General features: G+C 34.3%; 1 protein-coding gene across 4 annotated transcripts in view; it reads right to left on the bottom strand.

Annotated features, from left to right (window-relative positions):
- The window catches only part of NBEA (neurobeachin), a gene marked incomplete at both ends in the record, with an annotated part of 514,126 nt that overhangs the window by 233,491 nt on the left and 253,606 nt on the right, over positions 1-27,029 (bottom strand). For all 4 annotated transcript variants that reach the window (XM_084292135.1, XM_084292133.1, XM_084292136.1 and 1 more), the window contains 2 exons: positions 2,467-2,575; positions 18,024-18,088. In XM_084292135.1, coding sequence (XP_084148261.1) covers positions 2,467-2,575; positions 18,024-18,088 — 174 coding nt within the window. The remainder of the gene's footprint in view (positions 1-2,466; positions 2,576-18,023; positions 18,089-27,029) is intronic.

Genomic DNA, 27,029 nt, shown 5'->3' with positions numbered 1-27,029 from the left:
TAAAGGGTTAATTCATTTTTCAATTTATCTTCTTGTACAGGGAAGCACCAATTAGTACAATGATCTGCCTTAGTAATGAGGTTAATATTTCACCAGCTCATTGGACAGTAAAATTAAATTTTCATTTTTCTTCCTGAACAATTACAAAGGTTAACAAAATGGAAGTTAACTGCAAAGCAACCATTCTAGGAGGATTTTCTCTTGCCCTGACTGCAGCTGTAGTCACAGAATAAAATTTACATGCTGGTCCAAGGCCTCCCCATTACGCAGGCAAAACTCAGTGCAGCTTGGGCCAAATAATTTCATCCATAATTATGCAATTAAAGTTTAAAAGGTAAAAATAAAATAGCCACTCACTTTTCTTGCTGAGAGCAATGATTAACATGTACTAAACCCCGGAATATATACCAATACAGCTTATTAAAACAAAATGACAGATTTACAATTATGCAAGAGAAAACTACCAGAAATCTCTTTGTCCTTACTACTTTCAAGTAGGATGAATAATAAAATGCTTGGTTATATACCTACCATTATTAAAGGTAATATATAAAACTTTCTTTCAGACTTTAACTGCCACTTTATTTAAGTACATCTGAGGTTCATATTTAACACAGACTACATATCATAATTTTCTTTTATGACTTTCAGATTTTATCTTATTCATCTGAAACATGTAGCTGAGGTTTTTCATGTGACAAATATAATGAAAAATTTCATATATGAAAAATGTGTTGGTTTCTTCACCAGACAATAAGACTGACTTAAGGCTATTCCTTTAGGGAATTTAGTTAATATTCTAAATCCTATTTGCTAACAGAAGCTGGAAGTTAATTGAATATTCTCATTTTGTCTAGAGTTCTGACAGACCTTATACCTCTATGTATTCTTCAAAGAACAGATAACTCAATCTTCTATTGTCATCTTAGGTTACTGCATGATGCTGTGATAAATATCAAATGTTATTTATTGTTGAGGCAGTATGAAACTTCACTCTGACACACACTTAATTGTAAATGTGATTTTATCTAAGTTTGAAATATTCAGTATATTCTTGGTAATAAAGTTGTTGCAATCCCATATGACAAGTGTCTGCTGTCTGCTCTGACAAAATGAAGTAAAGGTTATGTGTACTCGAAATGACAACAGATATCTCTGTCTCACACTTTTCAGCTAGGTCAAGGAGCACAAGAACTAGTACATCAAAGTGTACATTTAAAAGAGCTGTTTCAATGAGATAAAAACCTCATCAAAGCTAAGATTACTGGATTTCTATCCACCAGGTGCTTGTTGACATTTTCTGACAGATGGATAAATTGATACAGCTATTTCTTATCATTGATACTAAGTCAGTCTGTCTCAATCTTAGGTCACTCGAGAATTAAAACACATGAAAAGTGTGCTTGTACGTACATATTTATATACATATATATATATGTATATATATATATATATATACAAATATATTTGTATGCAAACACAGGCAAGTTTGGAAATAATAAAAACAAGTGATGTTGAAATGTTTATAAAGGCAGTTTAAAAGTGCAAAATTATATTTGGTAAAGTAATGTCAAAAATATGAATTTTAACTGCATTTGACCACTTTTGCATGATTTTTTTTTTTTTTTGGATAGGAACAAAATTAATCCCAAAGGAATCATCAAAAACATTTCACTGAACTTGAAAAAATGTTTTTGAAATAGCTTTTTTGTACATTTACATCATTTTCAAGTAATTTGCTTTTAATTACAACATTTATTGATGAAAAAAGCAATTAAAATTTGACTCCTTTTAAGGGGCAAAAATTATAGATTTATGGGATCCAGCTGCTATGTTACTTCTTCCAATACTTAAAAAGAACAGGCAATGTAAACATGTTCTCAGTAGTTAATGATTAATTAGTTAATGATCAGTTAATGACTAGTAGCTAACATATGTATTATCATGTTTCAATATATAATTTATAGAAAGTAAATTCTCTAAGGATATCCAAAAAGCAAAAGTATCCTAACAAAAATGTCATAAAATACAAATTCTAACAAAACATTTATATTTCTTAATTTTTTGAAATGCCTTGTATATATTAGCTATTTTTCTTTCTTACTGAACTTACTGTTGATAAAATCCAACAGAAATAATTAGTAATGTGACTTGCATTACTATTTGCAATAAATCAGAAAACTTCTTTGTGAAACTAAAGGGTCTGCCATACCAGTTTAGCAGACATTCTGATTAAGGGATTTCTTCAAGCTGTAAATGTTTTCATGAATTTCAGTGAGGAGATGAGAAATTAAACCAGTTCCTTGTGTTTGAGGCTTTTAAAGCTAAGGCTTTTAAAAACTAATTTTGAAATGTCTTCAATATAAATTTCTTTCTTGGAAGAAAATCTTTACTGCATGGAATTACAGTGTAGGTGACAACTGAGTGAAAACAGAAAAGCAAAAATGCATCAACTTTTAGGCTTACCTCAAACTCAGCATGCTTGTGGACATCTTCAGCTCTTTGTCGGTTCAAAATAAATTCTGCTTCATTTGCAACACGCACTATATGGTCTTTCATTGCATGACATAATAATCTAAAATAATAAGAATCAAAATCAACCTTTGTATTTGATGTGCTTATATAAGTTATTTAATACTTAAAACGAAAAAAGTCATGAAATTAGTGCAATGTAATTGCTAAAATAGATGACATGAAAAAATTACCTTTATCCAAAATTTTGTTATTTGCACAAAGAAATTATGTCACATGGAAAAAGCTTGCTATTTCTTATGGAAGGGAAAATATGGAAGTATATTTCTAGTATGTTTTTAACAGAAGTCTTAATATGAATATTGCAGCATCATTTAAAAAACCTAGACAACTATTTAAACTCTCACTGATACCATTATTTATTTATATATTACCATTTATACCATTTACTTTACGATTTATTTATATATTACCATAAATACCATTATTTATTTATTTATATAAATATATATTTATATTTATTTAATATAAATATTCCCTTTCCAAGTCTTGAAAAATCATGACATTGAGATTTAAGATTCTATTAAGATTGCTAAATAATGTAAATATCTCCCATGTGTTTTTAAAACAATGAAGTAAAAAATGTGTCATGTTTCCAAGGTTTTTACAGCATTAGGAGTAGGCAAATTTTACTTAAAAAAAATAAAAAAAAGAAAGAAAAAAAAAAAAAAGAGATTAAGATTAAATTGAGACTGATACATACCATTATACATATAGTAAAATTACAACATAAACAACACTGCATTATTAATAATGTTGATGTCTTACTGGACAGGAAGAATGGAACCAACTGGCTTCTTGTCCCTACTGTCCATACCTAAGATTGCTCACTCTATTCAACATTGCTTTGTTCTTCTTATGAGCAGGGAGGAAATATCTTTCAGGATGCAAAGATCTGACAGGACTGTCTGTTTAGGATCAGGAAGAACTGTTTCTCTTTTTGCCAAATGGGCATGTTGTCTAGGATTTTCCTTTCTGCAGCATCACAGAAGCACTCAAATTCAGATATTCCAATATTAAGAACATGACGTTACCAGTCAATCCCACCATAAATTTGGGTGCTTGGGAGCACCACAAATCAGAGTCATAATTATTAGAAATGGAATCCATAATTACTGCATGTTATACCCTAGGGTGGAAGACTTGAACTCTATTTTTGCTTCCTTTGTTGTGATTTGCCATTTGTGAAGGAAGAAAATCACTTTCCTTGAATGTTTAATATGGACATGTGGCATGGCAAAACATGAATATTGGGACCTCTGTTTAGAGATAAGGACAAACAAACTTGGATCAAGATTTCACAACAGATGCTCATGCTTTTAATTTTTTTTTTTATATATTTCTTGCTATTCTTCAAATTAAAAAGTTTTTGAGAATGCATAGCCTGAAAGACTGAAGTTGCTTCCATTGTCCTCTTCAAAATTTAGCTATATTTTAAAATCTACCCTATTGAAAGATATGCTTTAGTATTTTATTAATATAAAGTATTCAGATAAATGTATTAGGTGTGAGTATTCATGACTTTAGCAAGATTCTCTGATATGAGAAAATACTAGAACTGAGTGTTTACCATCTCCAATCAAATTTTATATCACAATTCTTCTTGAACTTTTCCTTATGACCAGGGATCAGCTAGCTAGGATTTCAAAACTGAACACATAGATTTCAAGTGTCTACTAGCTACACATCCCTCCTGAAGGAATAAATCAGTCAGTTATTCAAGCACTGTGCAAATTCAGTATCTCTGAGTCAGTTTTGGTCCAGGCAGGATTTCCATTTCAGGGTGGCTTCAGGTGACATCAATAGGTTTCTCCCTTCTACCAGGAATTTTGTGAGAAAATATAGACACTAGCTCAGATCTACTGGGTTTATTATTTGGGACATCTGGACATGGCTTTTATGCCTCAAAAAATAATCTAAGATGCTTCTGTTCATGAACTGGTCTCCAAAAGGGCAATGATAAATATGTACTACCTTCATCTTAGTCGTCTTTATCTATCATAAGAAGTGTTCACACTCTTGGAGTGCCCATTTACACATTAAAACACCTACTGGGGGCTTCAAATAGACTTTCAGAGAATGTTCATTTCCACAAGTTATAAACCAATCTCTTGCCAATATTCATGGAAAAAATATATATGTACAAACAAAAATCTGTCAACACTAGTATCTGTCCGCTTTACAGAAAAATGAAAACATTTATAGACGTGCAGAGATGATTCAAATCAGATGGCTGAAACTGCTGGTAACCCAAGTTCTATCTCCAACCCCTCTAATGGACCATTCTGCTCCACAATCTGAGAACTCTGATCCTTTAGGGAATAACTTTAGAGTTGCCGCAGCTTTTGGACACCACAAATTTACTCAGATTTCAGGTAAACTGGAAATGCTGCAAATCTTCAGGGTCCACAGTTCTAAAGTAAAGGAAATGAAAAATAAAAGGGAACCAATGAGTATGCCTGAGCACACAGGGTCCTGATTGCCTGCAGCATTCAAAGTATTAGCTTTCCCCCAACTCATTTTGGGCATGGTTCAAGGTACTGTGCACTGAGGATGCATAGATAAGAACAAATCAACTTCTTTCCAGGAAGGTTGTGCAGGTGTTTTCGTCCCATACCCCAGCACACATAGAACATACCATCATTCTAGAGGGTAGCCCTTATATTATTCAAAAAAAAATCTTAACTAAATGAAGTGAAATGGGAACTATACAGGCTTCAGGGAAGACCTAGACTGAGTGGTCTGTAGGACAGATGCATGCAGTCTGCTCTCAGGTGCTAACCTTAAGTTGTATTAACATAGGCTAGTCCAGGCTATTTGGCTGTATTTAAAACTATAGACATACCTTCTCTCTTCCTTATTGTTTGTTGACAAAATTCTTATCTATGGAATCTCTCAGTATTATTTAAACTGTTTCTTGCCTGCTATTTCATGTACTCACATGCCTACTACTGAGGGCAATCTCTTCAAGTAAAAGAAAAAAAAATGTTTGTATGGTGGTCAGCACACTGTGATTATGGTAAAAGTGAGGCCATGGCCTATCAATACTGTACAAGCATTAAACAATATTGTACCAATCAGTGCTAATAAGAGACATATAGGGATTCACTTATATGCAAACATTGGAGATAGAACTTCAAAGACTAGGTAAATGATGCTTTTGCATCTGGAAGACTAATAAGAACTACAGTAGTCTTAAAAACCTTTACCAGAAAAACAGACTCAAAAAAGAGAAAAGTTAAAATCTAGGCCATTGACAATAAATTTTGCATGTCATGATGTTTTGATTTGTAAGTGCAAGAATGTAGGGCAGAAAACAGAAGCATAACACATTAAGACATTTAAATATTTCATCTTACTTTTGAAAGGAAAGGCAGCTACTGTAAGGTCAGGGAAGTGATGCCTCACAGAGGCTTTTGCAAAGGATCTTGCTTATTTGTTTGCTGTATTTGTTCAAGGAAACTTGTTACCATCTCAAATTGAAAAACACTACTTAAAAAACACTTTTTTTGCTACCGATTTTTACTTCTAACAGGAAGTTATTCTGTATTTTCAAGCTGCTTTTCACAGAATCATGGAATCACAGAATAGTTTAGGTATCCAGGGACCTCTGGAGGTCAACTGGTCCAACCCACTTGCTCAGGTAGGGATACATAGGTTGTTCAGGACCATGTCCAGGTGGTGTTTGAAGGTCTGCAAAGAAAGAGACTCCACAACCTCTCTGGGCAACTTGTGCCAGAGCAATGTCACCTGCACAGCACAGAAGCACTTCCTGATATTCAGAGGGAACCTTCTGTGTGCTAGTTTGTGCCCATTGCCTCTTGTCCTGGCACTGGGTACCAGCAAAAAGAGGCTGGCTCCATCCTCTTTGCCCTCTCCCTTCAGGGATTTATAGACATTGATAAGATCCTTCCTGAGTCCCCTCTTCTCCAGGCTGAACAGTCACAGCTCTCCCAGCCTCTCCTTATAGGAGAAGTGCTCCAGTGCCTTCATTATCTTGGTGGCCTTATACTGGACTCCCTCCAGGATGTCCAGGCCTCTCTTATACTGGGAGACCTAGAGAGGGACACAGCACTCTAATGTGACCTTATCAGTGCTGAGTAGAGTGGAAGGATTACCCCTCTCTACCTGCTGGCAATACTTTGCCTAATGTAGCCAAAAATACCATTAGGCTTCTTAGCAGCAAGGGCATATTTTTGGTTCGTGTTCAGCTTGGTGTCCACCGGGAATGCCAGGTCCTTTTCTGCAGAACTGCCTTTCAGCTGGGTGACACCCATACTGACACCTGGAGTTGTTTCTCCCCAGGGCCAGCACTTTGCACTTCTTCTCCTTGTTGAACTTCATGAAATTTTTGTCAGCCCACCTCTCCAGACTGTCAAGGTCACTCTGGATGGCTGACTGATGGCTCACTTCTAGTGAGTAAGCTTCTCCACTCATTTTTGTGTCATCCCTGCATTTCCTGAGGGTGAACTCTACTCCATCATACAGATTGTTAACAAAGATATTAAACAGGATTGGACTCAGTATTGAGCCCTGGGGTACTTCTCTTGATATGGGCATCCAAGTAGAGTTCACACTACAGACCACTACCATTTTTGCCCAGCTATTCAGCCATTTTTTGATCTGCAAATCCAGCTCATACTTCAACAGCTTCTCTATAACAATCTTATGGGGTACACTGTCAAAGGCCTTACTGAAGTCCAGGAATACAATATCCACTGTTCTTGTCTCATCCATCAGGCTGTTCATTTTATTATAGAAGCTTATCGTTAGTCAAGCATGAATTCTCCTTAGTGAATCCACGCTGACTACTCCTGATGATCTTCTTCTCTTTCATGTGTCTGGAAATAGTTTCCAGAATTAGCTGCTAAATCACCTTCCCAGGGACTGTGGTGAGGCTGACCGACCTGTAGTTTCCCATGTCCTCTTTCTTGCCCTTCCTGAAGGAGTGATGTTTGCTTTCCTGTAATCTTCAGGTTTATCTCCTAGTTGTTTCCCAGTTGCCTGGGTAAATCCTATTAACTCAATCACATGCATGGCACAAGATTAAAATAAAAGAAATCTCAGACTTTTCTGGCATGAGAACAAGTGCTTATGACTATCTTGTGGATCATCATTTACAAAAAAAATAAAATAAAAATTCAGAAAGGATCCCAAACTAGGAAAAATCTCACACTTGATAGTATCAGAGACTGCTGCTGAAACAAATATATATATATATATATATATATATATATATATATATATATATATATATAAATAAAAGAGAGGGACAAAGACCAGAAAATTTACTCCTTCACTACAAAATGCAGTTACATCATAAAAATTCCTTCATAAACTATCTTTATGAAATGTGTTTTCATGAAATCTAGCTCATAAATCTTTTATTTGTGAAAATGTGATCAAGGTTCTTGCTTCTAGCACAGCTTTGGAAACTCCTCTGAAGGTTAAAATTCTTTCTTTACTTTCCAGTCCAAACATATTCTTCAGTAGTCTTTATTGTTCCATTTTTATGCAAATGTTTGCATTAGTTTTAATTCTTGTTCTTTCTTATGACCTTCTGATATTCCATCCGTCCCTACTTTACTAGGCTAAATAATGCAGCTCTCTTTAACTTTTCTTTTATGCCAGAATATTTACTAAAAGATTGTCTTTTGGGGTTTACTCATCCCAGAGACTGATTTCACCTTTCCTAACTGTGCATAGCCCAGACTGGCAGCATTACTATAGACAAATTCTCAGCATTATTTACATAGTAACAGTAATGTTGCAGTATCTCAATGGTAGTATCTTTTCTGATGCAAATCTAGAAGAGTATTTTCCTTTTGTTTATCCCTATATTCTACAATTTTCTACAAGAAAATTTCTATGATAGACTGGTCTTTTACCTTCTCAGACATTTCCAAAAGATAAACCAATTCTCTAGCATACATGTCTCTAGCAAAAATGTCATGTTTCATACTGTTACATTATATAATATGTAAATACCTTATAATAATGCTGTTCTAAAATATCATTATTAATACAGGTCTGAATATTGATATTGATATATATCAATATATATCAATATTTCAGTCATCTGCCCAACTATGTTTCCCATTCACAGATTTTTATGGAGCACTCCTTTTCAGATAAAATTATATTCTCTGCATTTTTCCCAAACCATCCTTCTACACTGGAGTGACCAATCCACCTAATGAAGAGCTTGAGGCACAAAAAAATGCATATGTACTTGCTAAATAGAGGGGAAAATCTTAAATTTGAGAGCAATACCACTTTTATTCTTCTTTGGAAATAAAACATATTCTTTAATGACACTTCCTTATCACTGATGATTGAACATTTCTTGTGACTGAATCATACCCACTGTTCTTATTTACCCTTGTAAATCTTCATCCTATACAAGTTTTTTTGAGAGTGGCTAATAGATGGACATTAGTCCATGTTGATGTTGAGATAGAGATGAATTTGGCCCTTTAGTCTTGCTTATTAATGCCCGTACAAGTAGTCCTCCCACAGGGCTAAGAAGTTGTCTGAGAAGTGTCACCACAGGCTTGCTGTACTTTTTCCTAGTCATTTGTGATTGACCAAACCAGAATTAGTCTAGAAAAGGTTTTGGCTTTATCCATTTATTCAGTTCTACCACTGAAACTCCTATCAGAATTGAAGCCAAATGTGTTGCCCTTTCCTTCCTCAGATGAGCTGATCTCACTTAGGAACTGATAATCAGCAAAACTTTTATCATTTGAGCAGCAATTCTTACAGGATAAGGTAAAGATGAAACAGTAACTTGGTAACTTATGGTTTCTTTATCAAGACAAACTTGATTTCTATTAATGCCAACAAATTTTTGAACCACAGTTAAAGCTGCCTTATTAGGAAACGGGTTTGATTTGTTTTTAGACTGAATCAAATGATTTCCAGTAAAAAATCCACCAACAAAGTAGTCTGAGGTCATTTATGACTTAAATCCTGGTACTCTTCTATAGGGAAGTGAGTTTTCTGTACAGATGGGAGTGAAATTTCTAGCTGAACATATGGAAAATGGAAATAAAAACTAGAATTTAGATATGCCAATGCTGAAAAATAAGCATGATGGGGCTGCAGTATGTGTAAGAATGCAAGTACCGAGCAGGCTTTCCCTCACCTAACAATGGAAGAGTCTCAGATTTATGGCAGAGAGCACACCGAGTGAGGGAACATCTCAGGACATGTTGATTCATAAACATGAGTTTTTTGCAAATGTTGTTTAGGAATATGCAAGAAGTTATTTTAAATCCATGTAGTTTGCTCTCCGTGATTGTGTCCTCAGTAAGGTTACTTTAAAAGTCTAGAGCACTTAGCAAAGTGCAAACTTAGTTTAAAGCAAATTGCGAAAAAGTATGTATAAACAATTAGATGGCCAGTGTTTCAGACACTTTAAACACTTTTAAAAAGGCTGGACTGGGGAGCTCTACATTCTAAGTCACTCAGGTAAATAATAAGAGCCTGGGACAATATCTTTTGAATTTTTGGAAACAGAGACAATGCTAAGACTATACCCAACTGTCCAAACCGTCCCAAACTGTCCTGGAAACATGCAGGAACTGTAATGTGCTTGCAAACAGATTTAAATTTCAATTGGGATACGTTATGACAAACAGAGCTGTTTTTACACCCATCAAAAATACAGGATGAAAACTTGTATTTCATTATTCTATGCTGACTCTTATCTTGCAGTCAGTTATTTCTAGTAATAATCTCACACACAGAGAAAGAGGGCTTTTAACTGTTATACTGCTAGATAAAACAATTGTGCTTATGTTATCCAATCTTTCTTTCATTTGAGATAAACTAAAAAAGCTGATCAGTCCCAAGCAGTAACTTTCAAAACAGATCACAAAATGAACATTTGTTATAATTTAGCTAAGGTCTTGCTTCCTCTACTCATTCCTGAAGTTCTGCCAACTCACATGTCCAGGGAAACAGATGTTTCTCTGACTTACTTTCATCAGATGCCCACAGCTTAATTTTTCCAAGAAGCAGCCTGGAAATATGCCACTTTTCACCAAACACAGTTGTTTTGACAATTATTACTCTTAATGGAATTCATAAGAAATGAAACCTATCATTGAACTTGGTACCTGTAATAGGATTCATATACTAGCCTGACTTGAACAGTTTGAAGTTCTACAAGATGAGGTGCTGCTGTAAATACTTTGAAAGTAAATTCCCATAAACATTAGAAGGTAATGTCTGGCACAGAGGCCCGATTCTTGCAAAAGGGGAATGATGAAGAATTTACTAGAGAAAAGTTTGAAAGTACAATATGCAAAGACCAGCTACTGCTCTACAACATGAACACAGTGGCAAGATAAACTTTATGGAGAGTAACCATTAATGTTTCAGGAATTCCACAGAACCAGTAAGAGTCATTGTCACTCAGAGTTAACTAAAAAGAATCTAATCTGCTCCTGTTAAAGATTTTCTATTTTGCGTAAGAATTTTTTAAATCAAGATGAAACTGTCTCTTTAAAATAGAGGTCATTTAGTAAACATCCCAAAACAACAGATACCACTGAGATGGCCAGCATCTCAGAATCAGCCTCAGCTTTGAGATATGACCTGACCAAGGAAGAATAGAAGGTTAGAAGTTGCTTCAAAAACTGAAAAAGGTCTAAGAACTCCACTGAACCTACTATACTGAACATATGAGTGAATAAATGGTATTCATAACAGTGTACGTTTTGTCCAACACATACTGGCTACTAGTCTGGAGGCAGGGCAAGGACATCTGTAGTAAAGAATGTGAAATTATATAAAAAGTGAATCTAACAGGGAGCTCAAGCTCATACCTCAGCTGGAGCAGAAATACAAACATTCAGGGCTTAATTTTATGTAAGTGTCTAAGACAGGAATCTTCTACTGATGGAAGAAAACATTTACGATGAATTTCCATAAAACAGCCGTTCAAAATTAATAAAGGATTCCTCCAATCGGAAGTTACTTTTGGTGAGGCTAACAGTACAGCAACGGAATTTGGCTAAATCTGTCAAAGAGAAAATGATCAAACACCTTTTTTCGTATTTACATAGCGTACCTCAGTGCTATTTTCTGCCTGGATTTGTATACATTCAATTTTGCATAACTTTGCAAACTGTTCTATTAGCCCTCAGTTACATAGCACCCATGATGCCTGAAGACCATGTTATCTTGCATTTCTAGATGATTCAGATGAGCTCCCTGTTCTGACCTCAAGGTTTCCATGATTAAGACCACTGTCAAGACAGAAGCCAGGAACACCATCTTTTCTCCCTGTGTGCTTGGACTCAAATACTAAATGAGCTTTTCAAGGTGTATGTAAGTAACCAGTTGCAAATGCAAGTCATAAGTCAAATGATTGATGTGGTGCAAATTGCACCACAGGTATACCTTTGAACACTGGGCTTGAGCTTTTAAGAGTTGCAGACAGTGAGCTCAATTACCACAAACCAAACTTAACAGAACTGTCAAACTGCAATAAAAGATGTCCAAAAGAAAGTTTTCTGCAGTTGAGGTGTGACATGGAAAGAATGCAGCATAAGTCTTTGTTAGTCTTTTTTTTCAGGATTTAATCAGTAATTCATCTAAATTTAAATAAAACAAATTTCCAATCTTTTCAGACATTCTGCCACTCTTTCCAGGAAATTGGTGAAAACTCTTAATGCTACAGGGTTTAAAAGAAAAAGGCTTCCTGTGAATTTTAAGTATGTCTTGAGGTCTAGGTAGGTCAGTATATAAAAGCGTGTATTTTCATGGCAACAGGCAGAAATCAGACTTAGGTAGAGATGAAATTACAGAAATAAAGCTTATAATTTTTAATCTGAGAAGAAATAGAGTCTCGTGTTTGCTCAAATTTCTGTTATGATTAGACAACTACTGCTATTAAAAAAGAGGAAGTTCTGAGAAGAAAAAGAAAAAAAGGAAAGGAAATGATTGTAGATGAAAGCACAAGGTCATCCCTTAATAATGTTGTGAAAATATAAAGGGTGAAGAAAATGTAAGTGGAATGAGGATAGAAATCCATATCTGGAAGACTAATTGGTAATGATCTGTAGCGTCTATCTCTGAGACAGGCTAGATCCCTGAGATACTCCATTTGCCAAAGGCATAAAGGTAATGTACAACCAATTAACCACAACCCTTGGAACCCAATCCCATAGCCAGTTTTCTACATTTTTAGTTGTCCACCCATACAGTCTGTAGCATTCTAACTCTGATACCTGAGTACTGTGGGAGACAGTATGGAAGCCTAGCTAATGACAAGATAAATGATGTCCACTGCTCTCTGCATGTTCACAGATCTAGTTGTTTTATCATAGAAGACAAACAGGTTGGTCAGGAATGGTTTAGGCTTGGTAAATCCAAGTTGACTTTTCTCAATCATTTTCTCCTTCATGTGGTCAGAAATGTTCCAAAAGGACGTGCTTCATGATTTTCCAAGGGATAGAAGAGAATCTGACCAGCTTACAGTTCTCTGTCTTTTTTGGACTATTTTGAAGATGGTTGCAACATTCACATTTCTCGAGGCATCACTGGTCTTCCCCAATTTCCTTGACCTTTCAGAGATAATAGGGAGATCCCTTGCAAGAATTCTCTTTACCATTGGACAACTTCTCTAAAGGAATCCTTGACTTAGTCCTCATGCACTACTTGTAGTTCTCCTTGAACCATTTCACTAAACACAGAGGCTTGGTGAAGATTAAGGCAAGTAAGGCATTGAGCACCTCAGCCTTATCTGTCACTAAATCATCCACTCCATTCAACAACAGACCATGTTTTCCTTGGTCAGCCTTTTACTACTAATGAAGTGGCAGAATCACTTACTGCCCTTAATACCTCTTAGATGTCTCATTTTCAGTTGAGCCTTGACCTTCCTGACATCATTCCTTACATGTCCCAGAAATGTTTCTAAATTCCTCCTTTCAAGCCTGTCCCTACTTCCACTTCCTGAATAATTTTGACAGGTATGCTCTTTGCTGGATTAAAAACTGTCTGGATGGCTGGGCCCAGAGCATGGTGGTGAATGGAGTTAAATTCAGCTGTCGACTGGTCACAAGTGATGTTCCCCAGGGGTCAGTGTTGGGGCCCATCCTCTTTAATATCTTTATGGATGATTTGTATGAGGGAATTGAGTGCACCCTTGTTTGCAGACAACACCAGGTTGGGGGGTAGTTTCCGTCTGCTGGAGGGTAGGAAGGCCCTGCAGAGGGACCTGGACAGGTTGGATCGATGGGCAGAGGCCAATGGGATGAGGTTCAACATGGCTAAGTGCTGGGTGCCACACTCTGGTCACAACAACCCTATGCAATGCTACAGACTTGGAGAAGAGTGGCTAGAAAGCTGTGCAGAAGAAAAGGATCTGAGGGTGTTGGTCAATGCTCATCTGAACATGAGCCAGCAGCATTCCCCAGGTGGCCAAGAAGGCCAACTACATCCTGAATATCAGGAATAGTGTAACCAGCAGGACCAGGAAGGTGATCATCCCCTTGTACTCAGCACTGGTGAGGTCACACCTCAAATATTGTGTTCAGTTTTGGGCCCCTAACTACAAGAAAGACATTGAGACCCTGGACTACGTCCAGAGAGGGGCTACAAAGCTGGTGAGGGGTATGGAATACAAGTCCTATGAGGAGTGGCTGAGGGAACTGGGACTGTTGAATCTGGAGAAGAGGAGGCTCAGGGGAGACCTTATTGCTCTCTACAACTACCTGAAAGCTGGGTGTCAGCCTCTTCTTGCACGTAATTAATGATAGGACAAGAGGGAATGGCCTCAAGTTGCACCAGGGGAGGTTCACATTGGAAATTAGGGGAAATTTCCTCTCAGAAAGAGTGGTTAGGTATTGGAATGGGTTGCTCAGGAAGGTGGTGGCATCACTGTCCCTGGGGTGTTTTTACTCTGCTACTCTCCATCCTCATTTTCCTCAGTATTTCGAACTCTGCTATTTCACTGTCAATATAGCCCAAGCTGACATTAATTATATCCAAACACAATTCCTGGTTGTTAGTGAATAGCAGATCCAGCTGTGTGTCACTTTTAGTTGGTTCGTCTTGTATGAGGAAGTTATACCCAACATCCTCCAGAAATTTTCTTGACTCTGTGCATCCCACTTGTTATACTTTCAGCAGAACTACGTAAGCTTAAAGACCTACACAACAACTAGGGTTTGTGATTCAGGTACTTCCTGAATTATTTAAAGATGCTTCTTCATTTCCCTTGTACTGAATGGGTGACCTGTAACAACCTCACACCATGATGTCACCTTTACTAGCCTCTTCTCTCATCCTGTCCTGCAAGTTATCGGTCGGACTGTCCTCTGTCCCACTGAAAAGCTCCATACATTTTACCTGACACTACACAGAAGGAAACACTCTTTCCTTGCTTTCTGTCTGTCCTTCCCGAGGAACCCATATCTGTCCATCACAGCACTTCTGTAATGTTATCCCAGGTTATCCCACCAAATCTCATTCATCCTAGTGATGCCATGGTTTTGTTATTGCATACTTTTTGTTATTGCATTACTCCATATTGCATATGGAGTAATTCCTCCTTCTTGTTTCCTAGGCTGTATGCATTTGTATACATATTTGAGGTGTTTCCTATTTTATCTCTTGTTCTTGTCCCCCTGTATCCTTTTTCTTTTGACCTTGTCCATTACCAGTCCACTTAAACATGGGTTATGATGTCCCTCCTATATCATTCCTCTTTAAACAAACTCTTTCTAAGTCCCCTAATACAGCTGACATTGCAGATTCATCTAGCTCATAATTTAAGAAACCTACTTATGTGTATACCCTAATGTAAATCTAAAATCCTAATTAAACTGCTATCAGCGAAGCTCTTGACATATGTGATACCCTCCACATCACATATTCATAGCATGAGACTGATTAAAAAGAAGCATAAAGTTAAAGATGATGTCTCTAAATCTTTCACTTATGTTACAGACTGTACTATTCTACACTCTGAAATTAAATATCTTTGCAGGTATTTTTTTTGAAAGCATTAATTTAAATCTATAGTCAGATACTTTTGCTATACTAACAACTGTTAACTTGACAGACAGTCAAGAACAAATTCAGAATTAATCTAGAAAGCTCTATCAGAGTGTTTATATTCTCAATTCTAAAAATATTTTTGCATTCAGATGTTCCCGGTAAAACATGATCTAAAACAAATAAAACCAGAAACGAACACAATAAATTTAAATTAAAAACACAAGTTATTAAGGTGGCAGGAAAATAGATTTTAATTTTTATTATTATTTTTACTATAGCTACATTGAAATATTATGTTTCAGAACATTTCTAATAAAGACAAAGACCAGAAAGGCATTTGAATGATTTACTGCACAAACTAAAGTTAGGTACTCAGAAAATCACCTTGTAATACCATGCATATATTTGAACAGATAGACATCTAACTAAGGATATTAAAAATTATGATCCCCTGCATTACACTTCTTTTTTTTTTTTTTTTTCCCCCTTCACCCTCAAATGAAAAAGCTTGCTCAAAACTGTTGATTTATTACCCAGGTCTCTCAAAATCTAACCCAGAAAGTCCTTCAAAGTATTCTTAGTCTTGGTTTTGCTTTTAATAATTTAAAATTCAATCATTATTGCACAGTAATTATATGCAATTTTACATCCCATTAACCCTGCTTTGTTTTAATTATAAAGATCCTTTGTTAGATTCTTTTAAATGATCCAGTTTATAATTTCAGGTTATCCTAGGGAGCACTTTAATTCAGCTGCACATTCATCAACTGTTTATATCCCGTTAATTGTTGACAACTGCACAATTGCATTCCCTAGCTATGATTGATGAATTGCATTCACAAGTTTAGCTATTAAGTAGAATAAATATTTATAACAATTTTCAGTTAAAAGACTGTTATCTTTATCCCCAAAAGGATAAATTAAAAATGGATGGGCTGATTGCAAAGAAGAGCGTTCTAGTAATGTGCACACACTTGTTCTAAAACATGTTTATGACAAAAGTATATAGAGGAGCATGTGTCTAAGGGCAGTTTGATTAGACATTCCTTTGACTGTATTTAAGTAGCAGTTCTTCAATATTATTTTATTTTGTAAAGGGTCCACTGATACCTTAATACCTAACTGCTAAAAATATGCAGATATGAGATTTGTTCAGAAGGAACATTTTATCAATAGTGAGCATGCAATAATGTTTGACCTCACTAGTCAGGCTGAGAAATAAAAAGGATCAAAATGGCATTCTACAATATTATCAAAAAAAAAACAAACGAAAACAAAACAGAAAAAAACATAAATTTAATATATTTGTTCGGTCTATTATGTATAATATTTACTGCATAAGGTGCAGTATGTAACTCACTCAGGTGAGCCCTTTACAGTGTAAACTCAAATAACTGCTTCATAGCAATAAAAAATTTCCAATGAACAGAATATACTTCTAACTGTTATAATTGTACTGTAACTTCAGTATCTGCATGGAATCTAAGAAAATTTATACCAACCAAAAACTGGGTATAAAGGCACATGTTCCTGATTTCCAGATTGTAATGTTCCTATCTATTCTCTAATGCTTTCTACTTTTCCTCTGAAATGAATGCATGGCTTAGCCACTGAAATATCAGCTAGACAAAAAGTATCCTATAATACAGAGATTTGATACTTTACTACTGGCAATTATGCACTATCTTTGGGGAAAACATAAACAACAAAACACACGTAAATCTCTTCAACTGGCATATTGCTATATAATTTTTTTCAAATGCAGTTATCAAAACATCTAGATTTAAGTAGATTTAATTTACTGGCCAATAGAAATGACACACATTACACAAGTGGCTGCATTTGTCTTTGGCATGCCATTACCAGCTAGGCCATAGAGTCCCCATTTCCCCATTGGTGCCCAGCTGACTGACTGGAAGTATTGACAAACATCGCACAGTGTAGAAGATATAAACAGATACAGCATTAAAATTACTCAAGGATTGATAATAAACTATCTTAACAACTTGCAAAAGCAAGGCAGCTCTTCTAAACATGGTGTCTTATGTGTTTTCCAGGACTAAAATTGGACCCAAAATTTTAGATAAAATCCTTGTGAACTGACAGTATAAAGATGTGCATCTGTACAATAAATGCCGTGCTTCTAAAACAGATGGAGCAGCAGATGGATTTACAGATCGGGCTTCCTGGACTGTCTGGGTAAAGCAACCTTGCTGCTCAGGAAAATGGTGGTTCAATTCTCAAACAAACCCAAACATCTATATGGGGTCTCTATTTCCTTCTGCCAATGGAAAAAGAAATAGAATTTATATATTTCTAAATTAAATATTTGCAATGTAAAGTATCTATACAATAAATCTGTTAATTATAATGGCCTTTTCACAATTTTTTTGGAACAGATGGTGAGGAAGTATTATCACCCAATGGAATAAATGCAAAATTACTACTTTTTCAAAAGCTTTAAAATTAATTACCTTCCTTCATTGATGAGCTCAATAAATGCAAGTCCTGCATTCTTCTGAATAGAATTTTGCCATTCCTAAGAAGATAAAATATAACATGATCAAAACCCAAGGACTTTAAACCACATTTCTGAAACTGACCCTGATGACTTCCTAAGAAGCTTGAATTTTGTAATTTTGTCTGAACTTCTTAATCTAATGCTGCTCTTATTTTTCTTTTTTCTTCTCTCTTTTTTTTTTTCCCCTCCCTTACAAAGGATGACCTGATCATGTAAAACACGTAATTTATTCTAATTTCAAATAAAGTTTAGCTGGTCATATTTTCTGTATTATGCTTAAGCAATATTTAGTTTCCCTGTCTTGAAAATACACACACATAAAATAAACAAATCTTGTTTCTTCCATTCATACAGTTGCCCAATGAACATATTAGATGCAACAAAGCATGGCAGCATCATCTTTTTCACTTTACTTCACTGTTACACCTTGTACATTTCATGTAACGCAGGGAATAATCTATATACCATCCACCCACCCTTGAGTTCAGTCTCTGCTTTTTTCTCCCGTTATGTCTGTAAACAAGATAAGTAGGTAATAATAATCTGAAACTTAAATTTTATTTATTTATTTACTTTTAACATGGTTTCACAAGATAAACTTTTGAAACCAATTTAAACCATTTAATAGAATACTAAAGGATAATAATTTTTACCTCATATACCACTTGACTAAAGACAAAATTCTTAATGCAACATAAACAGATTTATGTCATAAAACACACTGCCTCTGTCCCCTCAACTGTCTGTCTTTTGGTTCTTGAACTAAAAATAAAATAAAATCAAGCTATCTCTTTATAAAGTAAAGATAACTTTCTTTTAGAATAATTCCTTAGAACTTTTATTTAAACATTTCCTTTTCATTATATAGAAAAAAATATCAAAATACATCAGCTGGATTATAGTTCAGAGAGAAATCATCTAGTCTAAGACTTATTATAAACAGTAACAGGTAGAGAGAGTTAGAGTTGCAGAGCTGCTTTACATTCCCTTTTTCCAGGAATAAAAACATCAGGCAGAATTTCCCAAGTCTTGCCTCCTGACATGGGCAGGAAAAACAGTTTTGCACAGAATGAGGAAATTTTCTCAAATAACTGTTGGGAAAATGAGCCACTAATCATGCTTTTTACCATGAAAATTCATATATTTGACCAACTTAAGCATTTTTAAAACAAAACAAATCATAACAAACAATTCTTCTGCTCCTGATAGGTTCTGTAAGAAGAAAGTTGCTAAAATACCTGATGTATATACCCAAGTATATCCATTACTGAGCAAGTAAGTTTCAGTTAGGGAATACAGAGTATCAACATTCAAGCCACTAGTTTGTGGGCTGGAAAACCATTGTAAAAGATCCTTTGTTCAGTGGAGTTCATTTTGTTCTTTTCCAAAACCAGTGACTGAAGCAAGTCTAGTGATCTAGTTTTTGAAAGAAATTAAGTCCTTAGTATAGCACAAAGTCTATCTGAGAAACTAATAGGGAAAGGATTCAATTGCTTCAATATAGGTACCTAGTGGTATTTTAAGTACTTTTGTTTATCCTGTCTACCTGTGTCCACAAAAAGTTAAGACATATTTGCAAGTCTTTTGTCAGATATTCCTGCTCAATGTCTTAACACTGCACAAAATTTAAGCTACCTAACTTGATCATTGGTGAGATATCTCAAGGTACTTAAAATGCCAGCAGATCTAGCAAACAAATCTCTCTGTATGTCTTCATAGACAGAAAATCTCATTGGTTCATGATGAAAGTGTATGAAGCCTACCCGCATATTTATAAAAAACTAATGGAAATGTAACAATGCAGAAACACAAAGAAACAAGGATTTGTAGTTCATGCATTGCTTCACGGTAAATTTGCTATATATTCCAAGCCTCCATTAATCCACCAATAACAAATAGCAAAAATAAAAGACATTTTAAGAAGTGAAATTAAGACTTAGAACTATTTGCTCAAAGAATGTGAAAAGGTTTTGTTGTATTATCTTAGTTTCCACAGAACATCTTTCTCACCCTCGAGATGCAAGAAGCAGAAAGACATGCATACACCAAATATAATGAATGCAGTGACCACTGGACAATTTATGCTACAGGCAAATAGAAGCATAGCATTTGTTAATTTGTTAATAACCATTTGGTTATTAACAATGTAGTGCTTAAATAACTACATCTCAGGTGTAGTTCATATCACGAAACTTCTGGGCCTTCAAATGAGAGCTGGGAGACTTTTCTGTGCATCACAACTGCTGATACTAACAACATGATGAAGACTGCCAAAATGTTTTACCAGAGAATTTCTTCTATACAAGAAGAATGTGTTTCCCTTTCCATTGGAAAAAGGGTCTTGCTTCACAGGGCAGTGCAGATGACTGAAGCACCTCCCCTATGAAGAAAGGCTCAGACACCTGGGGTTGCTGAGCCTAAAGAAGAACTAGCTCTGGGGTGACCTCACTGTGGCTTTTCAGTACTTAAAGGGGACTTATAAAAAAAGATGGAGAGTGAATTTTTGCTCAATCAGATAATGACAGGACAAGGAGGAGTGGTTTTAAACTAGAATAAGTGAGATTTAAATTAGAGGTTAAGAGGTAATTCTTCACTCAGAGAGTGGTGAGACACTGCAACAGGTTGCCTAGAGAGGTTGTGGATGCCCTATCCCTGGAGGTGTTCAAGACCAGGCAGGATGAGGCCCTAAGCAACCTGCCAGGGTGGCATCCCTGCCTATGACAGGGGAGTTGAAACTAGATTTTTAAGGTCCCTTTCAACCCAAGCTATTCCATGACTAAAATACTGCCAGCACTGTACCACTACCCAAACAAGGTATTCCTCTTGATCATGGGCATTGTATAGAAGACTCATCTATCATGCATGATAGATGCATGTTTAGAGACTAATAGACTCAGTATTATAGAATGACAGCACTTCTTCATAATAAAAACAGAAAGAGGATATTGAATTTTTTTTTTCTTTTTTTAACATTATTGCTGTTGAAAAAAAAAATCAAAAATTGAAAAATTGTCTTCATTCACAATAACTAAACAATGTAACTTATGACATTCAATTAAATTACTGTCCAATCTCTCTGCATTCTAAATGTTTTATATTTATATTTTATATTTAGAAAACAAACAAGCAAAAAAAACCCACCTGAGATGATGGTAAAAGGTGAAAATTTCTAGATAAGGAACCATATCACAGTATAGATACAACATGAAATTCAGGCCTTTTTTTTTTCTTTCAAAATAAGATGTATATTTTCTTATTTTCTGATATAGTTACTTTTTTTTTCTGAGTACATTTTCCTCCAACCTGCTCCTTCTACAGATCTCTAGTACACAGTTCTACAATCTCCTACAATCTCTAGTACAACAAACAATAATAATAAAAAATATAAAAGGATAACAACAAGAAAATTGAATTTCTGAAATTTTTGTCCAATTAAAAATTGAAAAAAAATTTTTTTTTCAGTTTGTATTCTTCATTCTTTTATTCTTTATATTCTTTCCAAATCAGCCTCTGCTTACTTTTCTGATTTTTATTCATGACAAGTAGACAATTTATTTTACAAAAAACTCTTGTGATATTTAAAATTGATAAATTAAATAATCAAATAATTAACTATTAATTACATTAATTATATATTACTATAAAATATGACATTTTTTCGTAATATAACATACTTATAATACATTATTATATATATTAAATATATAAATATATTATAATATTATAATATTTATATTATAAATATACACATATATTATATATTTATATATATTTATAATATATTATTTATAATACATCATTTATAATGATATTTATAATAATATTATAATATTATTATAATACATCATTCATAATATACTATCTATACTATATTAATATCATATGTTAAATTTCTATACATTATTTTATTAATTACGTATTAAAATTGTGTATTAATTATGTATTAAAATTACACATCAATGATATTAATGCATATTACATATTAATAATATTAATACATATTACATATGTAATATTAATGCTACATAACAATTAATTATATATTAATAAATTAAATAATAAATATGATGTAGTCAACCTTGATAAAAAAAGAATAGTGATTTTCAGAGTTTTCATAATCTATGTGACAATTCTGACCATTTCCAATTTCTCTAAGGAAGTGTAACATTCCTTCAGAATTGTCTCAACAAATTGCACTTACTGACTAGACAGATACCCTGTCTAATAATCATTCAACAACTCCTTACACTACAGGAGCCACAATCTCAATTTCAGTTTCTCTGGACTTCTCTCTTCTCTACGTACTGAATTAATCAGGAGTTGTTTGTTCCTTTTTTTTTTTCTTTTTTTTTTTTTCTTTTTTTTTGTCATATTGAATATTTATTTAATTTTCTAGTCTAAGATATTAATAACCCACTTGATATCTCAGTTCTTCAATTACTGTATTTTAATCATTACTTCTTGACAGATGCAATTTTGTTATATCGGTTCTCTTTCTGGATGCTTTCATATGTCTGGACAAAAGTCTTGCATGGAGCTGTACAAGTGCTACCTTTTATAAGGATATGGAACTGAAAAGTTTATAAAAATGTGTTTGCAATTCACAACATGCACGTAATTTACCTTGGGTTTGAACTCCATGTTTTGATGTTTCCTACTAAAATCACTGATAACTTGCTTTACGTCATTTAAGTAGAAATATTCAAAGAAAACATTATAAGATTGAGGGAAAGGTTTATTTATTACAGAAAAACATGCCCATTAAAAGTAGGTATGAGAAAAAAATGGTTTAAAGATATAGCCGCATACATTTTTGAGCACATTGTGTAGTTTTTAAGATCATAGGATCCTTCCTTCCACTCCTAAAAGAATCGAGCTACAGAGATCAGAGGCCAAAATGTAAGAGGCCTTCCATTACTGTTTGGAATGAGAATCAGATCTAAGAATTTTATTGCTTTTATTCTTCTCCCATACTAACATATATACTGTTAATAGATTATAAATAAAATGTATTTTGGTCTACTCTTTCAAGTAAATTTGGAAATAATTTTAGAATTTTATGACAGGTCATCATTTTCAAAAGTGACTATTTCCCACAAAAAAAAGATGCTGCATAATGGCAGACAACATTCTTCTTGAAGGCAAATCTGAAAGTATTGGAATCCATTAGGCTTCTTGCCAAATCTCAGAAAAGAAAATGAATGTGAAGCTTTCACAACACAATTTATGTGAATATGAGTTAAACAATGCAACAAAGGTAATAGAAAGTTTTAGATTTCACTTTCACAAGACTCTTTTTCCTTTTATATTCTTGACTGAGAATAATGTTAATCTATGTAAACCTTTTTTTTTTTTTTTTTTCCTTGGAAGCACACAGACCCATTGCCCTTCAGATCACCTGTGGTAATTGCCCAATTTATCTTGAAAATGAAGTCAAACATTCCCAGAGGAACATTTCATTGGTATCTTAGAAGAAAAGAGGAAAAAAAAAAGTCCCCAACTGTAAAAACAGTTACATTATCCAAACAGCACTAGAGAAATGGCCAAATTTATTCAGATGTTACAGTAGTAATCTTAATTGCCTGGTAGAAATCATCACATACCTCTAAAACAGATAGAAGATATATACATGAAGATGCACACATCTCCAGAATTTCTAGAGTTTATTCCATGACTGGAAAAATATTTTTTTTGAGACATTTTAAAATTATTATTAGCAACTTGTGTTGCTATTGATAATCATGTTAAAAGCTAGTCCAGTTACTATTCTTTTATGCTGAAGGTAACTAATTTGAAGTTTTGCAAAACAGCAGTAAAGAGAAGACTTTCTAAAACTGCTTCTTACTTTCTCTCCATCATACTTAAAATGAAAGCCAACTAACTATGTATCAATAATGATGGTCTCCAATAATGAGGTCTTGCAACCACTCTCAGTCCTTAAGGAAATACCAGATGGCTCTTTCTGACTGTCTAGGTGTTTTCCTCTATCTACCCAAGATCCTTCTCAATTGTAGATGAGTTAATAGAAAAGTCAGGGGAAGACACCTTAACATACAGGGATATGAGGAAAGTAATTCATACAGTTTTCTGATCCATCCTGTTTTGCCATGAATCTAGAAAAAGCTCATATCAGCATCTTACTCATGTCTAATAAATGTATACTTGCTTTTTTTTTTTCCCCTGACAAAAAATATTCTGATATGAACAGGAGAGAGAAATCACCAGAATTTTCATGATGAGTCAGGTGTAAATGAGATATGGAAGAGATCCTGCTTGTTACTGATGAAAAAACACTGAATTAGCTTTCTGAGTGTACAGGTACCTGGAAAGACACCTCACAGAATAATCAAGAAAATAAGATTTCCCCACTACTTGGGAAGAATACATTGATGATTTCCATTTGGAAGTTAGATTATCAGAAGCAGATGGCCAAGAGATGAAGACTGAGATTGGGTTGAAAGACATTCCCCACATGGACAAGGAATTAATGGGAGTAAATTCTCTGACACTCCTTTAGCTTACAAAGACAACACAAAAGGATAAACTTTTGGACAACTTCCAGAATTCTACAAAGCAAGTGAGAAACTCCAAGAGAAAAAAAAAATAAATAAATCACTTAACTTGTGGAACTTGTGTATAGAGATATACATAGACATCCTTCCCTTCAGCAAATTTTAATTCAGACTTTTGCAATGATATGATATGCAGCATCTGTCTCCTAGTTGCATGGGTACAAATACAGAAACAATGAATATTCTAACAGGATGAATGAGTAAACATGGCCAGAGGTGGAACAGTCAATTTGTTTCATGGTTAGGAAAAAAAAAAGTTAGAAAAATACACCTCTGTAGGAATTCTCATAATCAGCCTTATTCAAATTGTGTTGCATATATCCTAAGTAAATTAAGTTCTAAGTTCATCATTCTTTAGATTTAAGAGAAGCAATCATTATTTAACTTCTCGTCAGCCTTCCTACTAATGCTGGTGTGAAAAACATGAATAGCAAACACTTGGGCTACTGTCAAAGGTACTCTTAAAGAGATATCAAAAATTAAGAAGCATGAGATATGTAGAGATACCTTAGGAAGGAACAAATGAGGAATAATAGGCATAAATAATCTACTATTGGCAAGAAGATTAAATAGATACAAAATTAAATAAATAAAATTATAATGAAAATTAAAATGTTTGTAATAATATATAAAGTGTAAAAACCAGACATTCGGACATTCAAATATTGTAGTACAGAAAGAAAGGTTAACTGTCTTGAGATGGACACATGATAAGATACCTGTTGGAGTGGTATTGATAAGAAGGAACTATACCACAGAGCCGTAGAATTCCTACTTTTCTAGAAAGAGTTGAATAGAATATGTGTAGTATCAGGAAGCATGAGTTGTGCTTCTTTTATATGAATCCCACACTTCAAGGCTTCTTCTGCTCAGCTATAGGGACCAGGAAAGGATTTCTGGTTTTGATCAACTTCTGAGTTTCTATGTTGGGCAGCTGCCATTCTCTGAAGCCTAGGACATATGTCCCTTGAGACAGGAGGCACGTTTGGATCTCCTAGGGCATTTAGTACTAAATCTCTCCGGAAGCTGTTTTATAGATCTTGCCTTTTTTTTTTTTTTTTTTTTTAATGTATATAATAGTATAAAACCACCATGTTTTACATGTATCACATCTCTGGAGACCATTTTATGGACTGTGCTACATGGGAGAAGATCCTTCACAGATTTTTTTTTTTTTAAAGTATGTACTGACTGTCTTCCTGTGATATGGAGAGACAGACTGGAATCTATCCAAGCAGCTTCTGACTTTCCAGGTTAATAGACTAGACAATGTAGACAAACACAACTCATTTATGAGGCTCACACTGTTAAACAAAGTTTGAAAGGCTTAGCTGAAGCCCAGTTTATCCATCAATTATGTACCGGGGTTTGTGAAATTGATATACTCTTGATATAGTTTGCTTTCTTTAAGACACTTTCAGCTGTATATTTTTTCATAAAAGCAAACTGTTTACAGAATTTACCTACAGCTTACCTACAGAAGAACCATGTGTTATCAATTATTTGAGAATCTCATAAAAGGTTTTAATTAAAAGCATTTATTGGTTATGTATATCTTTTCCCTCCCCACTCCCAGATTTTCTAGTAAAATCCAGTTTACAATGGATAGCATCTACAAGAAAAAAAAATCCTCAACATAGGGATTTAGAAGCAGATTATTTCCATTCTGGCTTTGATATTTCCTTTGGAAGCTCCTGAGTTATTATCTTGATCAAATTTCTAACATAGGGGGAGGGGAAATCAATAGAATGAATGATGTTTTGAAAACTACTAAATCCTGAAATTAGTCAGATATTCTACACATATTCTAGATCTGCAAGTGACAGCATTTTTTCCTAGAGAACCATTTATACTATAACACTATGTTTTTAAAATGGTAAAGTTGAAAGGTGTCTTAAATACTAAGAATATTTTCTGTTTTAGAAGATAAATTTCCCCTGTTAATAGATAAGATACAGAAAAATACAAGTGGCATGAGATAAGACTCCTTTGGGATAACACCATTCAGTTTCTGCAGAAGCTGCATCACCAAACAGAAATACTTCCAAGAGATCTGGAAGTAATTAGGAACTATTGTAGCATTTGGGATAAAATAAAATAAAATAAAAAATAAAATAAAATCAATGAAATCTAAATCTGATGCAACACAGAACTACACTGAAAAAAATAAAAAGAATATATATATTTAATTATATGGTTTATTGAAGAAATCTGCCACTCCAATAACAACACAGCAGTGACATACTCAACTAGGCTGAGGGAACAAAGGCTAGCTAATCTAGCACAGATCTTGTCAAACATACCACATCTTCATTCATTTTATTTTAAAATAGACAAAATTTTAATGAATATGCCTATTTTAATGAAAAGTGAAAATAACGACATGT

This window comes from Netta rufina (genome assembly GCF_964035555.1).
Source record: "Netta rufina genome assembly, chromosome: 1".
Lineage (NCBI taxonomy): Eukaryota > Metazoa > Chordata > Aves > Anseriformes > Anatidae > Netta > Netta rufina.
Note: the sequence above shows the minus strand (reverse complement) of the source record. Positions and strands in the feature narration are given on the sequence as shown.